At 50.6% G+C, this 27,452-nt stretch overlaps 1 protein-coding gene across 14 annotated transcripts in view; it reads right to left on the bottom strand.

The window, feature by feature from the left end:
• Positions 1 to 27,452, bottom strand: part of LOC115194263 (adhesion G protein-coupled receptor L3-like) — a 302,955-nt gene that overhangs the window by 101,861 nt on the left and 173,642 nt on the right. For 7 of the 14 annotated variants that reach the window (XM_029753843.1, XM_029753842.1, XM_029753847.1 and 4 more), the window contains 2 exons: positions 25,293 to 25,307; positions 21,377 to 22,186 (listed from right to left, as the gene is read on the bottom strand). In XM_029753843.1, coding sequence (XP_029609703.1) covers positions 21,377 to 22,186; positions 25,293 to 25,307 — 825 coding nt within the window. The remainder of the gene's footprint in view (positions 1 to 21,376; positions 22,187 to 25,292; positions 25,308 to 27,452) is intronic. The other 7 variants (XM_029753845.1, XM_029753852.1, XM_029753853.1 and 4 more) reach the window with 2 other exon arrangements.

Here is a 27,452-nt window from a genome sequence, read left to right as displayed (position 1 = left end):
GTCAGTCTGCATCTACCTGTTAGCCGTTCTTATTCAATTAAGCAAATCTCTGTTACTACTGACAGGGCAAAGACTCTCAGGCCTTGCCCAAATCATGCCAGCCTCAGTATGAAGGTTGATGCCAATGTCTCAGGCACCCTCTGGCACACGCTGGAACTCTGCCCCGGCCAGATGGCAACATGTGGCACGATTACAGCAGGCACGTCAGACAGTGGAGGGTATCGGTGATGCCAACTGTGCCGCCTGTGCCACAGTACCCGTCATCCACAGATGGCTTGAGATGACAGACAAATGTCAGAGGTTTTGCGACCCAAGAGGGATATCCGGAGATCAACGGTGGTTGCAGTGAACCAACAAAGCAGATCACATGGAGAGGGATCATTGACTCTAGGGAGAAATATTCGTTTAGAGACATAACACTGGACATCCGTCAACTAAGAGCGTTTGCTAAATGACCTGCATGTAATTAACAAGGCATGGCCTGTTCAGAAGGGAAACCTGAGTGTTTTGACGTCAGCGGATATTGCATCAGTTGGATTCACACTAATTGCACATGGTCTAAATAACTTGACCAGTTCTACACATGCTTCCTCAATGCCCAGATGTCACACGCTCGCATGTGCTAGTGTCTCTTGCTGCCGTGTTGCTGTAACTAGCTGTTCCCTCCTTTTCTGATATCCCATCACCACCCCAGCCCCCACCTGGGTTCTGTGTTTCTTCCTTCAGAGGATAACGATATAGAGTATTGTGCTCACTGCCTGTAGTTATATTATCATATTCCCATGATGCTTTGCGCTGGCAGTGAGCTGTCCTGAAGGAGTAGAGACATGCTTTGTTATCTTTTCGATAAATGGTTAAATGTACACTAAAATGTCCTAATTAAACAAGTCCTCCTTTCAAAAAAACACCTTGATAAATATGGACGATTCCATGCCAGCAAAAAATATTTTTGCTATCTCAGATTGTACTGGAAATGTTCACATAGAAACTTCACTGGGAGGAAGGACATTTGAAATGCTTTTTTACATTCGTATCACAAACCATTTCTGAGAAAATCATGATGAAAGGCCCGTTTTAGACCTATACATGCCTCTTGTAAGACAGCTATGACAGCTATGAGCTCTCTCTCATACATGCACACAGCACAGACTCTTCCCCCTGCCACCCACATACACCAGGCAGGCAGCAGGCACCAGTGGCAGGTGTCTGAGGCAGGGCAAATTCTCTCAAGTGACTGCCTGCACTAAGTAGCCTTGGGGACTTTCTTCCTCCTCCGCTCACTGTGGCAGAAATTAGTATTAGTAAGGTCAGCCTGAACGTCCAGCTGAACCCACACTGACTCCATCTTGGTTTCTATTCCTCTTTCGTGATCATTAGATATTCAAATATGTATGTTAACATCTAGTCCCATGTCCGCTATTTCAAACCTATGCATAATGGACTACATATCCATGGAAATTCACACAAACGTTTTAGCAGCAGTATGGCGCCGACAGAGATGGTCGCTTCACGTTCTTAGGAAACTGTGCAGTATTTTTTTTTTTAATGTATTATTTCTTACATTGTTACCCCAGGAAATCTTAAGTCTTATTACATACAGCCTGGAAGAACTATTGGATATAAGAGCAACGTCAACTTACTAACATTACGACCAGGAATACGACTTTCTCGAAGCAGATCCTCTCTTCGGACCACCACCCAGGACAATGGATCTAATCCCAGCAGCTGACCGAAAACAACGGTGACGCAGAAGGGGCAGACGGAGCGGTCTTCTGGTCAGGCTTCGTAAACGGGCACGTCGCTCACCGCTCCTGAGTATACTACTCCCCAATGTCCAGTCTCTTGACAACAAGGTAGATGAAATTCGAGCAGGGGTTGCCTTCCAGAGAGAAATTAGAGACTGTAACATTCTCTGTTTCACAGAAACATGGCTCTCTCAGGATATGTTGTCGGAATCGGTCCAGCCACCAGGCTTCTCCAAGCATCGCGCTGACAGAGATAAACACCTCTCTGGGAAGAGGAAGGGCGGGGGTGTATGCTTTATGATTAACAACTCATGGTGCGATCATAACAACAAACAGGAACTCACGCCTTCTGCTCACCTGACCTAGAATTCCTTACAATCAAATGCCGGCCATTCTACCTACCAAGAGAATTCTCGTCAATTATAGTCACAGCTGTGTACACCCCTCCCCCCCTCAAGCAAACACCAAGACGGCCCTCAAAGAACTTCACTCGACTCCACGTAAACTGGAAACTATATACCCGGAGGCTGCATTAATTGAAGCTGGGAATTTTAACAAAGCAAATTTGAGATCAATGTTACCTAAATTTTATCAGCATATTGCTTGCACGACACGTAGGGATAATACTCTCGACCACTGCTACTCTAACTTCCGTGATGCATACAAAGCCCTCCCCCGCGGTCTCTTCGGCAAATCCGACCACGACGCCATCTTGCTCATCCCGGCTTATAGGCAGAAACTCAAACAGGATGTACTAGTGATGAGAACAATTCAACGCTGGACTGACCAATTGGAAGGCACACTCCAAGATTGTTTTGATCACGCGGACTGGAATATGTTCCAGTCAGGCTCAGAGAACAACATTGATCTATACACTGACTCGGTGAGTGCATTTATAAATAAGTGCATTGGAGATGTCGTTAACCACTGTGACTATTAAAACCTACCCTAACAATAAATCGTGGATGGATGGCGGCATTCGCAAAAAAACTGAAAGCACGATCCACCGCATTTAACCATAGAGAGAGGTCTGGCGATATGGCTGAATATAAAGAGTGTAGTTATTCCCACCGCAAGGCAATCAAACAAGTGAAATGCCGGTACAGGGACAACGTGGAGTCGCAATTCAACGGCTCAGACACGAGACGTATGTGGCAGGGTCTACAGGAAATCACGGACTACAAAACAAAAACAGCCATGTCACGGATACCAACATCACGCTTACAGACAAACTAAACACCTTTTCCCACTTTGAGAGTAATACAGTGCCACCGTCGCGGCTCGCTAACAAAGTCTACGCCCCCTCCCTCTCCTTCTCAGTGGCTAACGTGAGTAAAACATTTAAACATGTTAACCCTCGCTTTGCTGCTGGCCCAGACGGCATCCCTAGGCGCATCCTCAGAGCATGCGCAGACCAGCTGGCTGGTGTGTTTACGGACATATTTAATCACTCCCTATCCCAGTCTGTTGTCCCCAGATGCTTCAAGATTGCTACCATTGTTCCTGTACCCAAGAAGGCAAAGATAACTGAACTAAATGACTACCGCCCCGTAGCACTCACTTCTGTCATCATGAAGTGCTTTGAGAGGCTAGTCAAGGATCATATCACCGCCACCTTACCGACCACCCTAGATCCACTTCAGTTTGCATACCGCCCCAACAGGTCCACAGATGATGCAATCGCCATCGCACTGCACACTGCCCTATCCCATCTGGGCAAAAAGAATACCTATGTAAGAATTCTGTTCATTGACTACAGCTCAGCATTCAACACCATAGTACCCTCCATGCTCGTCATCAAGCTGGAGGCCCTGGGTCTCAACCCCTCCCTGTGCAACTGGGCCTTGGACTTTGACGGGCCGCCCCCAGGTGGTGAAAGTAGGAAACAACATCTCCACTTCACTGACCCTCAACACTGGGGCCCCACAAGGGTGTGTGCTCTGCCCTCTCCTGTATTCCCTGTTCACCCACGACTGCATGGCCATGCACGCATCCAACTCAATCCTCAAGTTTGCAGACGACACAACAGTAGTGGGCTTGATCACCAACAATGACGAGACAGCCTACAGGGAGGAGGTGAGGGCACTCAGATTGTGGTGTCAGGAAAACAACCTCTCACTCAGCATCAACAAAACAAAAGAGATGATCGTGGACTTTAGGAAACAGCACCCCCCTTATCCAGGGAGCACCCCCCTATCCACATCGAAAAGTTAGCAGTGGAGAAGGTGGAAAGTTTTAAATTCCTCGGTGTACACATCACAGACAAACTGAAATGGTCCACCCACACCGACAGTGTGGTGAAGAAGGTGCAACAGCATCTCTTCAACCTCAGGAGGCTGAAGAAATATGGCTTATCACCCAAAACCCTGACAAACTTTTACAAATGCACAATCGAGAGCATCCTGTCGGTCTGTAACACAGCCTGGTACAGCAACTGCACCGCCCTCAACCGCAAGGCTCTCCAGAGGGTGGTGCGGTCTGCACAACGCATCACCGGGGGAAAATTACCTGCCCTCCATGACACCTACAGCACCCGATGTCACAGGAAGGCCAAAAAGATCATCAAGGACAACAACCACTTGAGCCACTGCCTGTTCACCCCGCTACCATCCAGAAGATGAGGTCAGTACAGGTGCATCAAAGCTGGGACTGAGAGACTGAAAAACAGCTTTTATCTCAAGGCCATCAGACTGCTAAACAGCAATCACTAACTCAGAGAGGCTGCTGCCCACATTGAGACCCGATCACTGGACACTTTAATAAATGGATCCATAGTCACATTAAACAATGCCACTTTAAATAATGTTTGCATATCTTACATTACTCATATCACATGTATTTTATACCATCTACTGCATCTTGCCTATGCCGCTCGGCCATCGCTCATGCATATATTTATATGTACATATTCTCATTCACCCCACATATTTGTGTGTATTAGGTAGTTGTTGGGGAATTGTTAGATTACTTGTTAGATCTGTGTGTATTAGGTAGTTGTGGAATTGTTAGATTACTTGTTAGATCTGTGTGTATTAGGTAGTTGTTGTGGAATTGTTAGATTACTTGTTAGATCTGTGTGTATTAGGTAGTTGTTGGGGAATTGTTAGATTACTTGTTAGATCTGTGTGTATTAGGTAGTTGTTGGGAATTGTTAGATTATTTGTTAGATATTACTGCACTGTTGGAACTATAAGCACAAGCATTACGCCACACTCACATTAACATCTGCTAACCATGTGTATGTGACCAATACAATTTGAAGTGTTCCCATGTCACAGTATATCGATCATTCCGGGGCTGCTTTTTCTCCGGCTATTTTGTCTCAGATTTGTATTCAGCCTTGGTGAAGTGGGCTTACAAATATCCTGTCAGAATGAAAGGCCTTCCAATTTATTCCACTTTTTGATTTCCTCATATTTTTTCCCCTGCCACTTTGTAAAGAAGACCGTTTCAATTAATTGTATTTGCGCTCGCACACTATTGAATTTGATGGAAAGAATATGCCAGGAGAGGACAAAGAGACGTGGGCTTTTAATGCTGTCTGCTTGGAAAACCTGTATTTCCTTTATTTTTCAATCATATTCAGTAAATACAATTATCGATAAGTGTTGTCATAGAAACATGCTTTGAAGGGAGGTGTCCTCTATCCTCGATTTGTTCTCTTGAGAGATTGAAGCATCTGCTCCATAAGGGCAATTATGCTCTTGTAAAAGAATTGTTGACAATTGTCCCACTGCCTTGCCTACAGACATATAAATAGATGTCCCCTAAGCATTGATTATTTTCAATTTGTACCGTTTCATTCTCAAGTATGAAACAAGGAACATGATGAGATAAGTCTGGCTGCAACATTTCTGCAATATATTTGGACTATTTCCACAACATTAGATGGAATAAACATCAGTCATAAAACATACTATACATACAGTCAGTGGTGGATTTAGGTATAGGCGACATGGGCAACTACGCAGGGCGGTATGGGGCGCCCGCACCCAAAGTTTTGGAATAGTGACATTTGCACGATCAGTTTTCTGTCGCTAATTTGCACGTCACGTCAATGATATCATGTCACCGTGTGGGACAGTGGGTCATTTAACCATGTCGGCGTGGGCACACTGATTCTAGTTTGTGAGCTAGGCAGGCTACTGCCTGGGAAGGTTTCCCACTCAGAAGTACAAGATGGGGAGGGGGGCGGTGGTAGGTTGACCTCAGGTCTCCCCACTGGAAGCCCGAGGTAGGGGGAGCGGGGGAATATTTTCAGGGGATTACAGTACTATTGCGATTAGTAAAATCAGTCACACTACGAAATGCTATCAAATAAACCACAATTCATTCATAATACTTTGAATATATAGTTTCACAGACAGATCGTTGCATTTTTTTCTGGTTTGTGCAAAATTGTTAAGAATATATAAAACCAGTCTGCACACCACCAAGGTGAATTGGTTTAGTCTTGACTCTTGGTCAACTGTTGGCTGATGGGTAATGTATTGATGCTCGAGTGACAAATCAACACAAATTTGTTTCTATTTGTCTTTGTTAGTTCTTTTTGATATTTATGAGTCATTTTTGTATATATTTGTATAGTTATATAGTTTTAAATGTTAGGATTATTTGTTTGTGTTGTTCCAAATGTCTGAGTTGTTCCAAATGCGCTGAAGGGGGAGGGAGGGGGGGGGGGGGGGGGTCGCCCAGGACACATACAAGCTAGAACCGCCACTGCATACGGTATCCACAGCTCTTTCATCATCTTATGTAGTTTTCATACATCAGCCAATCAGAAACAAATGCATCACCGTTCAGCATGATAAGACGATGCACCGAACCACCTCCATAATTCAAACCCACCACAAAAGGAAAAACCACACCATTCCAAAAATACATTCCCAGAATCCCATGCAAAACACCTGTGCCCATAGTCACGTGGCATGGCGTGCTAAGCCAAGACCCAGCTGTGGGCATGGACATGACTCCCGTGCTCTATTGCCCATTTCCCATGCTCCATTGCCATAGCAGCTCGCGTGCCTATGGGGGTGGGGGAGGTGGGGCCACAGGTGGTATCGAGCCTCTGTGGCGGAAATCTTACTAAACTACCCCCCTTCCTTTAGCTTTAACCCCTTCATGAGTGGTCTGGTCAGGGAAAGACCATAACCTGTGTATTTCACCTCCATACGTATGCCTTTGATAATTGTGTCTTGGTTCGCTGCAGTAAGATCCAGGTGAGGTTGACTAGTGGAGATACAGTATGAGCTACATCAACGATGTTGAGCAACAGCTGTAGCCAAGGTATTTCATGGAAGGTCACAGTCCTGTAGGTTCTACAGCAAATCAACTGAATCCCTTCCTTATACAGTAGCGAAACTAGAATGATAGCTAACCCATAATATCTACTCCGATCCCTTGGAGGAACACGTTTCTTGCCTAATCCTTAATGAAATGAGACATGCAATCTACCCATCTAAAAAAAAGAAAAGAAGAAAAAGTAACATCCGAAACCAAACAGTACACGTCAATCCATCGATCGACCAATCAAGTCAATCATTCACTCCTGATCGGTCTGTTTATCTGGCGCTGTTTGCCTCGGACACTATCTACTTCATCTATCAGTTTACTGCATCCATCTACTGTGTCTGTCTCTCAATCTCTCTCGCCTCCTGGCTCGCCTGCTTGGAGGTCAGCCCATTCCGCACCAAGGGATACTGAACTGGTACTCCCAGAGAAGGAAAGGTTCATTAGCGAGAGAGCGAGAATGCAAAAGAGCGAGCGAGAGAGACAGAGGCAGAGCGCGAGAGAGACAGAGCGCGAGAGAGACAGAGCGCGAGACAGACAGAGAGCGAGAGAGACAGAGAGCGAGAGAGACAGAGAGCGAGAGACAGAGAGATAGAGAGCAAGAGAGCGAGAGACTACGGCTGACTTCACAAACCTGTTCTACTATCACACTGAAGCCTCAGGACCAGAACATCCAATCAATCAGAATAAACTAAAAATGAACACAGTCAAAACAAAACTACATTACTTATTCGGGGAAAAAAGCACAAGCACAAAGCAAAACACAGTGCTATCTGGCCCTAAATCGTCAGTACACTGTGGCAAACTATTTGACCATGGTTACTGATCAAAACCTTAGGAAAACCTTGAAAAAGTACAGGCTCAGTGAGCACAGCCTTGCCATTGAGAAGGGTAGACAGGAAAAGTCGCGCGAGACAGAAACAACAAAATTCGACATACCAATTAAGATCTGGCTAAAAATACTTTAATCAGCTAAAGAACTCATTGCCCTTTATGGGGTCCGCTCACCAACCAAGAATTCACAAAATGGGACAAACACCAAATTGAGAGACTGCATGCAGAATTCTGCTAAAATATCCTCTGTGTACAACGTAAAACACCAAATAATGCATGCAGAGCAGAATTAGGCTGATACACACTAAGTATCAAATCCAGAAAAGAGCCGTTAAATTCTACAACCACCTAAAAGGAAGTGATTCTCAAACCTTCCATAACAAAGCCATCACCTACAGAGAGATGAACCTGGAGAAGAGTCCCCTAAGCAAGCTGGCCCTGGGGCTCTGTTCACAAACAGACCCCACAGAGCTCCAGGACAGCAACACAATTAAACCCAACCAAATCATGAGAAAACAAAAAGATAATTACTTGACACATTGGAAAGACTTTGGAAAACAGAGCAAACATAGAATGCTATTTGGCCCTAAACAGAGAGTACACAGTGGCAGAATACCTGACCACTGTGACTGACCCACAATTATTAGAGACACATATTTCCCTTAGATTACACAGACCCACAATTAGAAAAACAAATCCAATTTTGATCTATTGGGTGAAATTCCACAGTGTGCCATCACAGCAGCAAGATTTGTGACCCGTTGCCACAAGAAAAAAGCAACCAGTGAAGAACATTGAAATATAAGCTATATTTATGTTTATTTATTTTCCCTTTTGTACTTTAACCTTAACACTGTATATAGACATAATGACATTTGAAATGTCTTTATTCTTTTGGAGTGTAATGTTTACTGTTATTTTATTATTTATTATTTATTTCACTTGCTTTGGCAATGTAAACCTGTTTCCCATGCCAATAAAGCCCTTAAATTGAATTGAGAGAGAAAGCAAGAGAGAGCGCGACAGAGAGCAACACAGCCAGAGAGACAGAGCTTGAGAGAGAGCGAGACAGAGCGTGAGGGCGAGAGAGCCCGACAGACAGAGCCCGACAGACAGAGGGGCGCGACAGACAGAGCGCGAGAGAGCGAGACAGCAGACAGAGCACGAGAGAGAGCGCGACAGACAGAGCCCGACAGACAGAGCCCGACAGACAGAGCCCGACAGACAGAGCCCGACAGACAGAGCCCGACAGACAGAGCCCGACAGACAGAGCGCGAGAGAGCCCGACAGACAGAGCGAGCCAGGTCAGACAGAGCAAGCCAGCCAGAAAGAGCGAGCCAGCATGAGCAAGCAAGCCAGACAGAAAGAGGGAGCGGGCGACCTAGACGGAGCGAGCGGGCGACCCAGACGGAGCGAGCGGGCGACCCAGATATACAGACAGAGCGAGCCAGACAGAGCAAGCGAGTGAGAGCCAGACAGGGCGAGCGCGAGCCAGACAGGGCGAGCGCGAGCCAGACAGAGCGAGCGCGAGCCAGACAGAGCGAGCGAGCGCGAGCCAGACAGAGCGAGCGCGAGAGAGCCAGACAGAGCGAGCGCGAGAGAGCCAGACAGAGCGAGCGCGAGAGAGCCAGACAGAGCGAGCGCGAGAGAGCCAGACAGAGCGAGCGCGAGAGAGCCAGACAGAGCGAGCGCGAGAGAGCCAGACAGAGCGAGCCAGACAGAACGAGTGCGAGCAAGCCAGACAGAACGAGCGTGAGCGAGCCAGCCAGACAGAACGAGCGAGCGAGCCAGACAGAACGAGCGAGCGAGCGAGCCAGACAGAACGAGCGAGCGAGCCAGAGCGAGCGAGCCAGACAGAGCGAGCCAGACAGACAGAGTGAGCCAGACAGACAGAGCGAGCGAGCCAGACAGAGCGAGCCAGACAGACAGACAGAGCCAGACAGACAAACAGAGCGAGCCAGACAGAGCCAGCCAGCCAGCCAGAGCCAGCCAGCCAGCGCCAGCCAGCCAGAGCCAGCCAGACAGACAGACAGAGCCAGCCAGCCAGACAGACAGACAGAGCCAGCCAGCCAGACAGACAGACAGACAGAGCCAGCCAGCCAGACAGACAGAGCCAGCCAGCCAGACAGACAGACAGAGCCAGCCAGCCAGACAGACAGACAGACAGAGCCAGCCAGCCAGCCAGAGCCAGCCAGCCAGACACAGACAGAGCCAGCCAGCCAGCCAGAGCCAGCCAGCCAGACAGACAGACAGAGCCAGCCAGCCAGCAAGACAGAGCCAGCCAGCCAGCAAGACAGAGCCAGCCAGCCAGCAAGACAGAGCGCGCGACAGCAGACAGAGCGCGAGAGAGCGCGACAGCAGACAGAGCGCGAGAGAGCGCGACAGCAGACAGAGCGCGAGAGAGCGCGACAGCAGACAGAGCGCGAGAGAGCGCGACAGCAGACAGAGCGCGAGAGAGCGCGACAGCAGACAGAGCGCGAGAGAGCGCGACAGCAGACAGAGCGCGACAGCAGACAGAGCGCGAGAGAGCGCGACAGCAGACAGAGCGCGAGAGAGCGCGACAGCAGACAGAGCGCGAGAGAGCGCGACAGCAGACAGAGCGCGAGAGAGCGCGACAGCAGACAGAGCGCAAGAGAGCGCGACAGCAGACAGAGCGCGACAGCAGACAGAGCGCGAGAGATCGCGACAGCAGACAGAGCGCGAGAGATCGCGACAGCAGACAGAGCACGAGAGAGCGCGACAGCAGACAGAGCGCGAGAGATCGCGACAGCAGACAGAGCGCGAGAGAGCGCGACAGCAGACAGAGCGCGAGAGAGCGCGACAGCAGACAGAGCGCGAGAGAGCGCGACTGCAGACAGAGCGGGAGAGAGCGCGACAGCAGACAGAGCTCAGCAGACAGAGCGCGACAGCAGACAGAGCTCAGCAGACAGAGCGCGACAGACAGAGGGAGAGAGAGCGCGACAGACAGAGCGAGAGAGCGAGCCAGACAGACAGACAGAGCGAGCCAGACAGACACACAGACAGAGACAGACAGAGCGAGCCAGACAGACAGAGCAAGCGAGCGAGCCAGACAGACAGAGCGAGCCAGACAGAAAGACAGAGCGAGCCAGACAGAAAGACAGAGCGAGCCAGACAGAAAGACAGAGCGAGCCAGACAGAAAGACAGAGCGAGCCAGACAGAGCGAGCGCGAGCGAGACAGACAGAGCGAAAGAGCCAGACAGAGCGAGCGAGCCAGACAGAGCGAGCGAGCCAGAGCGAGCCAGACAGAGAGAGAGCGAGCGAGTCAGACAGAGAGAGCGAGCGAGTCAGACAGAGAGAGCGAGCGAACCAGACAGAGAGAGCGAGCGAGCCAGACAGAGGGAGCGAGCAAGCCAGACAGAGAGAGCGAGCGAGCCAGACAGAGAGAGCGAGCGAGCACGAGAGAGAGAGAAACAGCGAGCTGGAGAGAGGACAAGACAGAGCGCGAGATAGAGCTGGAGAGAGCGTGAGACAGAGCTGGAGATTGCGCGAGACAGAGCTGGAGAGAGACAGACAGAGTGAGTGCGAGCGAGACAAACAGAGCGAGCGGGAGCGAGACAGACAGAGCGAGCGCGAGACAGACAGACAGAGCGAGCGCGAGCGAGACAGACAGACAGAGCGAGCGCGAGCGAGACAGACAGACAGAGCGAGCGCGAGCGAGACAGACAGACAGAGCGAGCGAGACAGACAGAGCGAGCGCGACAGACAGAGCGAGCGCAAGCGAGACAGACAGAGCGAGCGCGAGCGAGACAGAGCGAGCGAGCCAGACAGAGAGAGAGCGAGCGAGCCAGACAGAGAGAGCGAGCGAGCCAGACAGAGAGAGCGAGCGAGCCAGACAGAGAGAGCGAGCGAGCCAGACAGAGAGAGCGAGCGAGCCAGACAGAGAGAGCGAGCGAGCACGAGAGAGAGAGAAACAGCGAGCTGGAGAGAGGACAGACAGAGCACGAGATAGAGCTGGAGAGAGCGTGAGACAGAGCTGGAGATTAGCGTGAGATAGAGCTGGAGAGAGACAGACAGAGCGAGTGCGAGCGAGACAGACAGAGCGAGCGCGAGCGAGACAGACAGACAGAGCGAGCGCGAGCGAGACAGACAGACAGAGCGAGCGCGAGCGAGACAGACAGACAGAGCGAGCGCGAGCGAGACAGACAGAGCGAGCGCGAGCGAGACAGACAGAGCGAGCGCGAGCGAGACAGACAGAGCGAGCGCGAGCGAGACAGACAGAGCGAGCGCGAGCGAGACAGACAGAGCGAGCGCGAGCGAGACAGACAGAGCAAGCGCGAGCGAGACAGACAGAGCGAGCGCGAGCGAGACAGACAGAGCGAGCGCGAGACAGACAGAGCGAGCGCAAGCGAGAGAGACAGAGCAAGCGCGAGCGAGACAGACAGAGCGAGCGCGAGCGAGACAGACAGAGCGAGCGCGAGCGAGACAGACAGAGCGAGCGAGACAGACAGAGCGAGCGAGACAGACAGAGCGAGCGCGAGCGAGACAGACAGAGCGAGCGCGAGCGCGAGCGAGAGACAGAGCGAGCGCGAGCGAGACAGACAGAGCGAGCGCGAGCGAGACAGACAGAGCGAGCGCGAGCGAGACAGACAGAGTGAGCGCGAGCGAGACAGACAGAGCGCGAGCGAGACAGACAGAGCGAGCGCGAGCGAGACAGACAGACAGAGCGATCGCGAGCGAGACAGACAGACAGAGAGCGATCGCGAGCGAGACAGACAGACAGAGCGAGCGCGAGCGAGACAGACAGACAGAGCGATCGCGAGCGAGACAGACAGACAGAGCGATCGCGAGCGAGACAGACAGACAGAGCAATCTCGAGCGAGACAGACAGAGCGAGCGCGAGACAGACAGAGCGATCGCGAGCGAGACAGACAGAGCGATCGCGAGCGAGACAGACAGAGCGATCGCGAGCGAGACAGACAGAGCGATCGCGGAGCGAGACAGACAGAGCAATCGCGAGCGAGACAGACAGAGCAATCGCGAGCGAGACAGACAGAGCGAGCGCGAGCGAGACAGACAGAGCGAGCGCGAGCGAGACAGACAGAGCGAGCGCGAGCGAGACAGACAGACAGACAGAGCGAGCGCGAGCGAGACAGACAGAGCGAGCGCGAGCGAGACAGACAGAGCGAGCGAGCGAGACAGACAGACAGACAGACAGACAGAGCGAGCGTGAGCGAGACAGACAGACAGAGCGAGCCAGACAGACAGACAGACAGAGCGAGCGAGCCAGACAGAGCGAGCGAGCCAGACAGAGCAAGCGAGCGAGACAGACAGAGCGAGCGCGAGCGAGACAGACAGAGCGAGCGCGAGCGAGACAGACAGAGCGAGCGCGAGCGAGACAGACAGAGCGAGCGAGACAGACAGAGCGAGCGCGAGCGAGACAGACAGACAGAGCGATCGCGAGCGAGACAGACAGACAGAGCGATCGCGAGCGAGACAGACAGACAGAGCAATCTCGAGCGAGACAGACAGACAGAGCAATCTCGAGCGAGACAGACAGAGCGATCGCGAGCGAGACAGACAGAGCGATCGCGAGCGAGACAGACAGAGCGATCGCGAGCGAGACAGACAGAGCGATCGCGAGCGAGACAGACAGCGCGAGCGAGACAGACAGCGCGAGCGAGACAGACAGAGCGAGCGCGAGCGAGACAGACAGAGCGAGCGAGCGCGAGCGAGACAGACAGAGCGAGCGCGAGCGAGACAGACAGAGCGAGCGCGAGCGAGACAGACAGAGCGAGCGCGAGCGAGACAGACAGACAGAGCGAGCGCGAGCGAGACAGACAGACAGAGCGAGCGCGAGCGAGACAGACAGAGCGAGCGCGAGCGAGACAGACAGACAGAGCGAGCGCGAGCGAGACAGACAGAAAGACAGACAGAGCGAGCGCGAGCGAGTCAGACAGACAGACAGAGCGAGCGAGCCAGACAGAGCGAGCCAGACAGAGCGAGCGAGCCAGACAGAGCGAGCGAGCCAGACAGACAGAGCAAGCGAGCGAGCCAGACAGACAGAGCGAGCCAGACAGAAAGACAGAGCGAGCCAGACAGAAAGACAGAGCGAGCCAGACAGAAAGACAGAGCGAGCCAGACAGAAAGACAGAGCGAGCCAGACAGAGCGAGCGCGAGCGAGACAGACAGAGCGAAAGAGCCAGACAGAGCGAGCGAGCCAGACAGAGCGAGCGAGCCAGAGCGAGCCAGACAGAGAGAGAGCGAGCGAGTCAGACAGAGAGAGCGAGCGAGTCAGACAGAGAGAGCGAGCGAACCAGACAGAGAGAGCGAGCGAGCCAGACAGAGGGAGCGAGCAAGCCAGACAGAGAGAGCGAGCGAGCCAGACAGAGAGAGCGAGCGAGCACGAGAGAGAGAGAAACAGCGAGCTGGAGAGAGGACAAGACAGAGCGCGAGATAGAGCTGGAGAGAGCGTGAGACAGAGCTGGAGATTGCGCGAGACAGAGCTGGAGAGAGACAGACAGAGTGAGTGCGAGCGAGACAAACAGAGCGAGCGGGAGCGAGACAGACAGAGCGAGCGCGAGACAGACAGACAGAGCGAGCGCGAGCGAGACAGACAGACAGAGCGAGCGCGAGCGAGACAGACAGACAGAGCGAGCGCGAGCGAGACAGACAGACAGAGCGAGCGAGACAGACAGAGCGAGCGCGACAGACAGAGCGAGCGCAAGCGAGACAGACAGAGCGAGCGCGAGCGAGACAGAGCGAGCGAGCCAGACAGAGAGAGAGCGAGCGAGCCAGACAGAGAGAGCGAGCGAACCAGACAGAGAGAGCGAGCGAGCCAGACAGAGAGAGCGAGCGAGCCAGACAGAGAGAGCGAGCGAGCCAGACAGAGAGAGCGAGCGAGCACGAGAGAGAGAGAAACAGCGAGCTGGAGAGAGGACAAGACAGAGCACGAGATAGAGCTGGAGAGAGCGTGAGACAGAGCTGGAGATTAGCGTGAGATAGAGCTGGAGAGAGACAGACAGAGCGAGTGCGAGCGAGACAGACAGAGCGAGCGCGAGCGAGACAGACAGACAGAGCGAGCGCGAGCGAGACAGACAGACAGAGCGAGCGCGAGCGAGACAGACAGACAGAGCGAGCGCGAGCGAGACAGACAGAGCGAGCGCGAGCGAGACAGACAGAGCGAGCGCGAGCGAGACAGACAGAGCGAGCGCGAGCGAGACAGACAGAGCGAGCGCGAGCGAGACAGACAGAGCGAGCGCGAGCGAGACAGACAGAGCAAGCGCGAGCGAGACAGACAGAGCGAGCGCGAGCGAGACAGACAGAGCGAGCGCGAGACAGACAGAGCGAGCGCAAGCGAGAGAGACAGAGCAAGCGCGAGCGAGACAGACAGAGCGAGCGCGAGCGAGACAGACAGAGCGAGCGCGAGCGAGACAGACAGAGCGAGCGAGACAGACAGAGCGAGCGAGACAGACAGAGCGAGCGCGAGCGAGACAGACAGAGCGAGCGCGAGCGCGAGCGAGAGACAGAGCGAGCGCGAGCGAGACAGACAGAGCGAGCGCGAGCGAGACAGACAGAGCGAGCGCGAGCGAGACAGACAGAGTGAGCGCGAGCGAGACAGACAGAGCGCGAGCGAGACAGACAGAGCGAGCGCGAGCGAGACAGACAGACAGAGCGATCGCGAGCGAGACAGACAGACAGAGAGCGATCGCGAGCGAGACAGACAGACAGAGCGAGCGCGAGCGAGACAGACAGACAGAGCGATCGCGAGCGAGACAGACAGACAGAGCGATCGCGAGCGAGACAGACAGACAGAGCAATCTCGAGCGAGACAGACAGAGCGAGCGCGAGACAGACAGAGCGATCGCGAGCGAGACAGACAGAGCGATCGCGAGCGAGACAGACAGAGCGATCGCGAGCGAGACAGACAGAGCGATCGCGGAGCGAGACAGACAGAGCAATCGCGAGCGAGACAGACAGAGCAATCGCGAGCGAGACAGACAGAGCGAGCGCGAGCGAGACAGACAGAGCGAGCGCGAGCGAGACAGACAGAGCGAGCGCGAGCGAGACAGACAGACAGACAGAGCGAGCGCGAGCGAGACAGACAGAGCGAGCGCGAGCGAGACAGACAGAGCGAGCGAGCGAGACAGACAGACAGACAGACAGACAGAGCGAGCGTGAGCGAGACAGACAGACAGAGCGAGCCAGACAGACAGACAGACAGAGCGAGCGAGCCAGACAGAGCGAGCGAGCCAGACAGAGCAAGCGAGCGAGACAGACAGAGCGAGCGCGAGCGAGACAGACAGAGCGAGCGCGAGCGAGACAGACAGAGCGAGCGCGAGCGAGACAGACAGAGCGAGCGAGACAGACAGAGCGAGCGCGAGCGAGACAGACAGACAGAGCGATCGCGAGCGAGACAGACAGACAGAGCGATCGCGAGCGAGACAGACAGACAGAGCAATCTCGAGCGAGACAGACAGACAGAGCAATCTCGAGCGAGACAGACAGAGCGATCGCGAGCGAGACAGACAGAGCGATCGCGAGCGAGACAGACAGAGCGATCGCGAGCGAGACAGACAGAGCGATCGCGAGCGAGACAGACAGCGCGAGCGAGACAGACAGCGCGAGCGAGACAGACAGAGCGAGCGCGAGCGAGACAGACAGAGCGAGCGAGCGCGAGCGAGACAGACAGAGCGAGCGCGAGCGAGACAGACAGAGCGAGCGCGAGCGAGACAGACAGAGCGAGCGCGAGCGAGACAGACAGACAGAGCGAGCGCGAGCGAGACAGACAGACAGAGCGAGCGCGAGCGAGACAGACAGAGCGAGCGCGAGCGAGACAGACAGACAGAGCGAGCGCGAGCGAGACAGACAGAAAGACAGACAGAGCGAGCGCGAGCGAGTCAGACAGACAGACAGAGCGAGCGAGCCAGACAGAGCGAGCCAGACAGAGCGAGCGAGCCAGACAGAGCGAGCGAGCCAGACAGAGCGAGCGAGCCAGACAGAGCGAGCGAGCCAGACAGAGCGAGCGAGCGCGAGCCAGACAGAGCGAGCGAGCGTGAGCCAGACAGAGCGAGCGAGCGAACGAGCCAGGCAGAGCGAGCCAGACAGAGCGAGCGAGCCAGACAGACAGACAGACAGAGCGAGCGAGCTAGACAGAGCGAGCGAGCGAGCCAGACAGAGAGAGCGAGCCAGACAGAGTGAGCGAGCGAGCCAGACAGAGTGAGCGAGCGAGCCAGACAGAGTGAGCGAGCGAGCCAGACAGACAGAGCGAGCCAGACAGAGCGAGCCAGACAGACAGAGCGAGCCAGACAGACAGAGCGAGTCAGACAGACAGAGCGAGCCAGACAGACAGAGAGACAAACAAACAGACAGACAGACAGACCGAGCGAGCCAGACAGACAGACAGAGCGAGCCAGACAGACAGAGCGAGCGAGCCAGACAGACAGAGCGAGCGAGCCAGACAGACAGAGCGAGCGAGCCAGACAGACAGAGCGAGCGAGCGAGCCAGACAGAGCGAGCGAGCCAGACAGAGCGAGCGAGCCAGACAGAGCGAGCGAGCCAGACAGAGCGAGCGAGCCAGACAGAGCGAGCGAGCCAGACAGAGCGAGCGAGCCAGACAGAGCGAGCGAGCGCGAGCCAGACAGAGCGAGCGAGCGTGAGCCAGACAGAGCGAGCGAACGAGCCAGGCAGAGCGAGCCAGACAGAGCGAGCGAGCCAGACAGACAGACAGAGCGAGCGAGCCAGACAGAGCGAGCGAGCGAGCCAGACAGAGCGAGCCAGACAGAGTGAGCGAGCGAGCCAGACAGAGTGAGCGAGCGAGCCAGACAGAGTGAGCGAGCGAGCCAGACAGAGTGAGCGAGCCAGACAGACAGAGCGAGCCAGACAGACAGAGCGAGCCAGACAGAGCGAGCCAGACAGACAGAGCAAGCCAGACAGAGCAAGCCAGACAGAGCGAACCAGACAGACAGAGAGAGCGAGCCAGACAGAGCGAGCGAGCCAGACAGACAGAGCGAGTGAGCCAGACAGAAAGACAGAGCGAGCCAGACAGAAAGACAGAGCGAGCCAGACAGAGCGAGCGAGCGAGACAGAGCGAGCGCGAGCGCGAGCGAGACAGACAGAGCGAAAGAGCCAGACATAGCGAGCGAGCCAGACAGATCGAGCGAGCCAGACAGACAGAGCGAGCCAGACAGACAGAGCGAGCCAGACAGACAGAGCGAGCCAGACAGACAGAGCGAGCCAGACAGACAGACAGAGCGAGCCAGACAGAGCAAGCCAGACAGACAGAGAGACAGACAGACAGACAGACAGACAGACAGACAGAGCGAGCCAGACAGACAGACAGAGCGAGCGAGCCAGACAGACAGACAGAGCGAGCGAGCCAGACAGACAGAGCTAGCGAGCCAGACAGACAGAGCGAGCCAGACAGAGCGAGCGAGCCAGACAGAGCGAGCGAGCCAGACAGAGCGAGCGAGCGAGCCAAACAGAAAGACAGAGCGAGCCAGACAGAAAGACAGAGCGAGCCAGACAGAGTGAGCGAGCCAGACAGAGCGAGCGAGCCAGACAGAGCGAGCGCGAGCGAGACAGAGCGAAAGAGCCAGACATAGCGAGCGAGCCAGACAGAGCGAGCGAGCCAGACAGAGCGAGCGAGCCAGACAGAGCGAGCGAGCCAGACAGAGCGACAGAGCGAGCGAGACAGAGCGACAGAGCGAGCGAGCCAGACAGACAGAGAGAGCGAGCGAGCCAGACAGACAGAGAGAGCGAGCGAGCCAGACAGAGAGAGCGAGCGAACCAGACAGAGAGAGCGAGCGAGCCAGACAGACAGAGCGAGCGAGCCAGACAGACAGAGCGAGCGAGCCAGACAGACAGAGCGAGCGAGCCAGACAGACAGAGCGAGCGAGCCAGACAGAGAGAGCGAGCCAGACAGAGAGAGCCAGACAGAGAGAGCGAGCGAGCCAGACAGAGAGAGCGAGCGAGTCAGACAGAGAGAGCGAACAAGCCAGACAGAGAGAGCGAACGAGCCAGACAGAGAGAGAGAGAGAGCACGAGAGAGAGAGAAACAGCGAGCTGGAGAGAGCACAAGACAGAGCGCGAGACAGAGCTGGAGAGAGCGCGAGACAGAGCTGGAGAGAGCGCGAGACAGAGCTGGAGAGAGCGCGAGACAGAGCTGGAGAGAGCGCGAGACAGAGCTGGAGAGAGAGAGAGAGCAAGAGAGAGACAGACAGACAGAAAGCAAGAGAGAGAGGGAGAGAGAGAGCAAGCAAGAGAGACAGACAGTGCAAGAGAGAGAGAGCGCCTAGAGAGAGAGTGAGAGTGATCACAGCAGCAAGATTTTTGACCTGTTGCCACAAGAAAATGGCAACCAGTGAAGAACAAACACCATTGTAAATACAACCCATATTTCTGTTTATTTATTTTCCCTTTTTTACTTTAGCTATTTGCACATCGCTACAACACTGTATATAGACATAATATGACATTTTAAATGGCTTTATTCTTTTGTAACTTCTGGGACTAATGTTTACTGCTCATTTTGTTTATTGCTTATTTCACTTTTGTTTATTATCTATTTCACTTGCTTTGGCAATGTTAACATATGTTTCCCATGCCAATAAAGCCTTTGAATTGAATTGAAATTGAGAGAGAGAGAGAGAGAGAGAGAGAGAGAGAGAGAGAGAGAGAGAGAGAGAGAGAGAGAGTGAGCAAGACAGCGAAAGTTGGCAGAGCGTCGCTAGATAATTTTCTGCAGTGTGCCTCCCAAATGCATGTAAAAGCATTGTTTGATACATCATCATTTAATAAGGCACGCACCTTACACGTTTTGTTTTTGCTTAAGCGACAACAGGGAATCAATTACGTGTAGCCCCTATGCTTGTGGGAAGTGGAGGGTCAGGCATTAGCGCAATCACATAACAGAACTCTTCTGATATTCCACCTCTGAGAAAAGCTACTGGCTTCGACGTTACAGACTCGAGGCCTGGTGGATATGCATTTCAGCTGAGATTCAGAGAGAAAAAAAAGTCACTTAAATGAAAAACAGCAGGTAAAAGCAGAAATTTTCACTTGTGACATTTTAAACTAGGCTGTTGATGAGCCGGCGCAAATAATTATCTTAGCGTGTCAAAATTATTTTGGGTAGGCTTGACTACTACTTTTAAAGAACAAATATGGTAGGGAATAAATGTAGCTTTTGTAAAAAAGAGTTATGGCAAGTTTAATCAGAGCAGTCATCTGGCCAGGTCGCAGTTGTAAATGAGAACTTGTTCTCAAGTGGTTTACCTGGTTAAATAAAGGTGAAATAATGATTTTTGTTCAAATAAATCTCTGTCTTTACAAAGATGACTGGTACTGTACTGACACCGACTGAGAGCAGACTGAAAAGGCAAATAACGCATTTAGTTCTATTCACAACTTTTGTCATAGAATTATATAGAAAATAATGTAATATCTAACATAGAGCAGAAACTGGGGAAAACTACTGCCCTGAAATACGATCCCCTTGAGAAAAAAATAACAACCCAATCACGTGAAAGCAAACTATTTTTTGTTATTCTATTTTTAAACGCAAACCCTTTTTTTTCCACTGACCCGACAATAGTTGAAACGTCTCGTAAAACAACAATGTTACTGCAGTTATTACATTTTCCCACAGCTGGTGTGAGGTTGTCTACTTGGTTTTTCTCTCATTTGAAGGGTTTAATTAAAAAGGAAGATGACACATTGAGGCATCATATTGCATAGCTAATTATCACCAACCCACACACTCTCGATGGTGCTACATTCCAACGTAAAACGATACATATACTTCCTCTTTATTTACTCTGCTCTTTACTCTCCAATTAAAAAAGCCCCCCAATCATAGTGTCAAACAATCAAGGAAAAAGTTTCAAGTTACTTGCAGGTTCGCGTTTCGTTGAACGGTGTGTATCCTGTACATAGAACTAATAAAAACTTGAAACTTGTTCCTAGATTGCTTGACACTAATTGGTGGGCTCATAGGCCATAATGTGAAAATTAAGCCAAATGTTAAGACATATCGCAACACTGAAATGTGATGAAATGAATACATGTTTAACAGTGTTTTACTGACTAAAAGCAAAGGATTAGTGTGCTCTCTGAGAACATTTTCATGACAACAAACCATACATCCATCTACACACTTTCTCCTCGGCAACAACCTCTTCACTTCTCCTGCTATCAAAATGGCTGCCGACGCTCATAACGTCTACCATTTATACCCATAACAGGGTACACTTTTTGGGGGGATAGTCCGGATAGTATGACCATCTGTAGAGCATTTACAGATGGACTGTCAACAAACTATCAGTTGATAAGTAACTGTTTGCTAAGGTTACGCTAGAATAACGGTCAAGGTTAGGGTTACGTTTAGGGTTGGGTTAAGGTTAGGGTTGGGTTAAGGTTAGGGTTGGGTTAAGGTTGGGTTAAGATTAGAGCTAGGATTAGTAGACAGTTAGTTGAAATAACTGAATTACCAACAAGCTAGTGACAGACATGAAACAGAACAGGGAAAAGAGAATAAAATCTGTCCTACCCGGTTTACTGTCCAAGGCGCCAAAGTCCAGTGAGTACTTGACCACATGGTAATTGTTCCACACGTACAGCAGGTTGTCCCGTGGGTTGTAATCCACGGCAGCGATGTACTGGTACGAGTTGGGGAAGGGGATGTCCAGGAAGCCATCTTTACTTAGCTCTGTGTTGTAGATATAGTCGATCTTGTTCCCTGTCGCCTCGTTGTCGTCGTCTTCGTAGACCGATTTCACCACGTACAGAATCCCGCAGATCATGAAGGCGTTGGATGCCGAACGCTTGTCGTAGGCGGTATCCCAGGTTCCTTCTACGCGGAGAGTATATGGGTTCAGTTGGCTGATGACGATGCGCCCGTTGTTCTGCTCCGTGGCGTAGATGACCCACAGGCCGTTCTCGTCCACGGCGAGGTCGATGTCCGACTTGCCGCCCCAGCGGTACGGCGAGGTGTCGTGGTAGTTGGCGCTGCCAATGATGGCCTCGCCACTCTTGATGCGGGTGCGCAGGTCGAACTTGACGATGTTGCGCGTGCGCTCCTTGTTGAAGAACAGAGCGCCATCGTACACTACGAAGCCTGTGCCGTCGACGCGGTGCGGCAGCTTGTACGTGGTCGTGGGTCGCCCGGCGATGAAGTCCTCTTTGGAGGAGTACTCGGTCAGCGTGTCCGTGCGGTATGGCGTCCAAGGCATGTAGTAGATCTTGTCGGAGGCCTGGAGGGGGTCTTTACACCAGGCACCGGATTGGTGGTCTGACTCAAAGAGGTGTTCGCTCTGGTACACCCCTCGCAGCAAGCCGGGGCACAGGAATACTGAGGAGCCAAAATGGAGGAAAGACAAACGCAGAGAGTTACTTTGGCATGAATTAGACTTCATTATTGGACTACTGCAACTAGAAGGAGAAAGGACAAAAGAAGGCTAGTGTAAAAGGAAGTCATTGCTTTCACATGATGAGGATAATGTTTACAATGCTTTAGTTCTTTAATAGTTAATTTATGTAGGCTATATAACAAATAGAACAGAAAAAAATAGTTGTTAATGTTGCTTAAATATAAAAAAAAATGTTTTAGTCATTTTAGCAGACGCTCTTATCCAGAGCGACTTACAGTAGTGAATGCATACATTTCATTTCATGCATTTTTTTTTTTTTTTTTCCGGTACTGGTCACCCGTGGGAATCGAACCCACAACCCTGGCGTTGCACACACCATGCTGGCGTTGCAAACACCATGCTCTACCCACTGAGCCACAGGGAAGATGAACGAGGTATGAGAGTATTATAATTTCAGAACATGCACGCACGTGTACCCATATCGAGCTAGCTATCCACATATTTACAATAGGCATGTAATCCGTGCCATGATCAATGTAATACAAACATCAATACATTCCATACACTTGTTTCACCCATGCCAACTCCTCAGTGCTACTGTATCATTGGTTAATAAATAACATCTAATAGGGAATGTCTAATACAAACACATTAAAAGATTTTGATAAATAGCTCAAGCATAATTATTGGCATTTGGGGCCCAGGAACACAATAATGACTATCTATATTACTACATGAGAATATTCTTCCATTATTGAGATATCTTCAGTCTGTGGCATCATGATTTACAATGCCCCTGCATTCTAAACTAATTATTCCCTAACTGATTTGTACTGAAATCTTATGAAGTAATGCAGCATATGAGTCGATAGCATCCCTTGCCAAAGGTGATTCTGTTTCAAGATGGATTACACTTTGACCGACGACGGAGTCAATTTCAAGTTAGCCGTCTTGATAAAAAGATTACATTTGAATTTAAGTCCTACTCATACGGATTTAACATATGGAGCACGCCATTTATTTGGACCGAGAGACAACAACAACATTCATAATTATCTAAACGGGATCATCGACAGCCTCTTGAAAAATTATATTTTTCTAATGTTGTATATTCACTTACGGTCCCTAAAACAGACTCTTATACCATTTAAAAAGTAACATTAGCACAGAAACTGTTAAAAGTACAGGTAACTCAATAATGAAGTAGGTTTGAAGGTAGGAAGGTTTGAAATACTGTAGGTCTACACTTTTAAAAATAGTGATTTGACCATAGCAGCTAAGAGCAGTGCTATTGTCAAGAGCTAGACGAAAGCAACAAAGAATTAAGACAACCTAACATTTCCACCCAAGTTCGTTGGGATTCAGGGTGTGCAGCACATGAGCAATAGCAACCGATGACAGGTGCTTCCTGGGGACTCAGGCGGAGGTAAAAGCAGTGTGTTCAGAGAAGAAAAACAACAAGCCTGACTGCTTTGTCATCTCTTAAGATTAAACATGTCTACCTGCATGTGAATAACATACCGTGATGCCTCCCATTGCACACATCTAAACTAGCACACAACCAAAATGCTAAGCCTTATTTATGGCTTAATAAGGCTTTCAGAATCTAGCATGCCCGGTAGGTAGTCCTCTACTGAAAGGAAATTGGGACTGCGTCCTAAATGGCACTTTGTTCCATATTTAGTGCACTACTTTTAACCAAGAACTATAGGTCAAATGTAAAGCACAATATAGGGTAGAGGGTTCATTTGGGACGCAGCCTGCGCTTTTGGTAGAGCATGGTGTTTGCAACGCCAGCATGGGTTGTGGGTTGTGGGTTCAATTCCCACGGGGGGTCAGTACGGAATAAAAAAGAAAAAAAAATGTATCAAATGTATGCATTCCCTACTGTAAGTCGCTCTGGATAAGAGCGTCTGCTAAATGACAAAAATGTAAATGTAAATACTTGATCTATGGGTTTAAGGTTACTTATATGAGTGCACCCTTAGCTTTAAACATGACTGTCTCAGGGGCCAGGACCAAAACATAAAAACAACACAACTGCTAGCACAACACTGGGGCCCAGGTGCAGTGTTATGCTATCTTATCATGCACGGTAGCATTCCAATAATATCTGAACATGTGGGTGTCTTTGTGCATTCTGCCATACTGACTGGGAGTCCCTGAAGGTTATAACATCATCATGTTAGGCCTATATATAATCTGGAATGCTGACAGTTTATTGAGCGAGGCTATTGATTGGCGTCCACACCTCTCGCCTTTAATATGATGCTGCTGGCAAACATGAACAGAATAACTTTCAATTACCTGGGAAAGAAAACGTTCTGGATAGATGCATATAGTGGAAGAAAGATATGGCGTGTATTACTGCAGTTAGATGAAAGATAGTTATGCTACTGACTACATACGAACCTCCGTTGTTAAACTTGTTTTTATTTTCAGGTGAATCATGACAAGCATTGACATCATTTCGACCATCTAAAAGCACTGTTAAAACACTTGACACGACATTTGCAATTTCCCCAAAATCTAAACACAATAAAATGTGTGTGCTGTGTCTGTACTGTTGAAATAACCTTTGCCTCGCATGAATGTCTTAGAGTTTCGTGATAGGTTCTGTGTTCTAAAGTTTCTTTGTTGGCAGTGTTTGGGTCTAGATTGACACTAGCACTTTGTACATTGTCAAAAACGGGACTACTGTTTACATGACCCATGACGTCACTTGATGTGGGACCCCACCTTTTCATAAGAAATGACACATAGTGGTCATTGCATGTCACTCTGCCATGAATCCGATGATCACGACAATGAGTTTGGTTTCCATGCAAAACATGCTAAAGCCTGCACTTAAAACGCATTATGATACGGTTTTAATGCTTAGTAAGACTTTTCGAAAGGCATGTATGACCTACTAATGTCTTATGGCGTGTTACCGACATGTCCATCACTACTTGGGCACACATTGAATTAGCAGACATTAGACAGTCAATAAAGAGCAGATGACATAAGAGAAAAGCTGCTAAGGCAACCCCCATCACCAAGCAAAGCATGAACCCCAATGAAGTCTCGATAATAAAGGAGTGGGCAATTAGTTACCTTTTTGTTCCACTTCTATTTTAGGCATGAGAAGGAGAGAAAAGAAGAGAGATACAGAATAGATTAATGATGCGATAACTGGCAAAAGAGTCCAGTTTACTTCAGCAGGTCAAACACATTGGAACATTAGCACTGTGGATGATGAGGTCGCTTAGTGGTGGAGTAGTTGGAACAAAACATTCAATCGTAAAGCGTTGGGAAAGAAACGGGTCGCTTGTCACACAGCCTGTGGGGGAAGAGAGAGATTAAATCATATCTTTAGACATGTGAATTGTGTGAATGCGGCTTTGAAGTGACGACAACTCCAAGATAGGGGGAGAGCGAGAGAGAACAGTAATTAACTTGATCAGAAGTCAACTCCAGATGTGTTCATTAAAAACAGTAGAACATATGGTTGCGTTCTGTATAGACTCCTTCAGTCTGGCTGAACGCTCCTTCAGAAGTCACACGAGGGGGGAAACAAGAGCGCGTCACGTGCAGATTGGAAGACAGAAACTCCACAGCAGCATATCTTCTATTTTGAAATTGATAATTGGTGATTTATCACCTGTGGGTTGATAACGCTATAACGATTAGCATATAGCCATCTCCATTGTAGTGATATCAGGAAAGAGACACAAATTCAATCATTTGTTCACATGGCAAATTCCCCTTGTACATGCAAAGATGTCGACAACCATCACAAGAGTAATTGGTCAATCAATCATAACGACATGAAGCAAGCGCATGTGCAAACCTATACCCATCTATGCTAGGGAAGGCAGTCAGCCGACAATGTTTTTGTTTCTGTACCATTAACTTGTATTACGTACAGATTTCTGTTGCTACTCAACCTCATCGCTCATTTAAGGTCTTCTGGTGAAGAGTGGCAGGACTTTAAAGCCAAGTGTCATGTAGCCTTGTTTGCCAGCCATGTGTGTCAAAGACTGTCGAGCGAGACCAAGTGTAATATTATTGTATGGTTTGAATTGAAACTTTATTCAGTATTGGTATTGCCACATCAGCCACCTACTGCTACTAGCCTTGCCGCAGACCCTTATTCTTCTGTAATACTCTATCGCAAACTGATTGCAGCAATTGGAATCCATGATTGTGTGGACATGTCCTGTTGTAGATGCCTGTGGATGGTGTACGCTGGTCTAAAAGGGCTTGTTGACTGATCTAAGAATGGCAAACAAGTCTAAATGTAATAGCAATACTGTATATAGCAAAGTGATTGCAGCAATTGCTGTACTTAAAAATGACATGATTGTCTGGACATGTATTTGCTGTAAATCCTTGTTGTCTCTGCCTATAAGGTTCTACTCCAGTTTCGAAGTTTCCCCTAGGTCCAGGATCAGCTTTCCCCCCAATCCAAACATTAACTATTAGTGGGGAAACTGCCAAATTGACCCAAGATCAGAGTCTAGAGGCAACTCCACCATACTCCATAAGAGTCTGGTTCCCTGGTGGGGTTAACGGCAGGACATGCATCTGCCCCCATGCGACTGCTCCCCTCTAATCCTGGATCTAATAAAACCGGATTAACCCCAGGGCTTACGAGGCAACTCCTCAAAACGGAGAGGAAGGCACAGGAGAGAGGGAAAGGAAACGGGAGAGGAAGAAAGAGGTGGAGGCACAGAGAAGGAGAAAGGAAACGGGGGAGGAAGAAAGAGGTGGAGGCACAGAGAGGGGGAAAGGAAACGGGGGAGGAAGAAAGAGGTGGAGGCACAGCGAGGGGGAAAGGAAACGGGGGAGGAAGAAAGAGGTGGAGGCACAGCGAGGGGGAAAGGAAACGGGGGAGGAAGAAAGAGGTGGAGGCACAGCGAGGGGGAAAGGAAACGGGGGAGGAAGAAAGAGGTGGAGGCACAGAGTGTGAGAGGGAAAGGAAACGGGGAGAGAGCGAGAAGGAAAGAGAGCGAACCACAGAAAAAAGAAAAAGAAAAAGTGAGGCACAGAGGAAGAAATAAGGAGGAGACGAAGAAGAAGATGATGACGAAGACGAAGAGATGAGTGAAGGGAGGGGGGAGATTGAGAGAGAAGGAGAGATTGAGAGAATATTTTATTCCGTTTTCAAAAGACATGCTGTGTGTCTGACCACGCACGGCTGATATGGCCATTCAGCATAGATATTCTGATGCCTTTCAGTTGTTCGGGATTGATCTTCAGGAAGGGTTAGGA

Source organism: Salmo trutta, chromosome 5, assembly GCF_901001165.1.
Source record: "Salmo trutta chromosome 5, fSalTru1.1, whole genome shotgun sequence".
Lineage (NCBI taxonomy): Eukaryota > Metazoa > Chordata > Actinopteri > Salmoniformes > Salmonidae > Salmo > Salmo trutta.
Note: the sequence above shows the minus strand (reverse complement) of the source record. Positions and strands in the feature narration are given on the sequence as shown.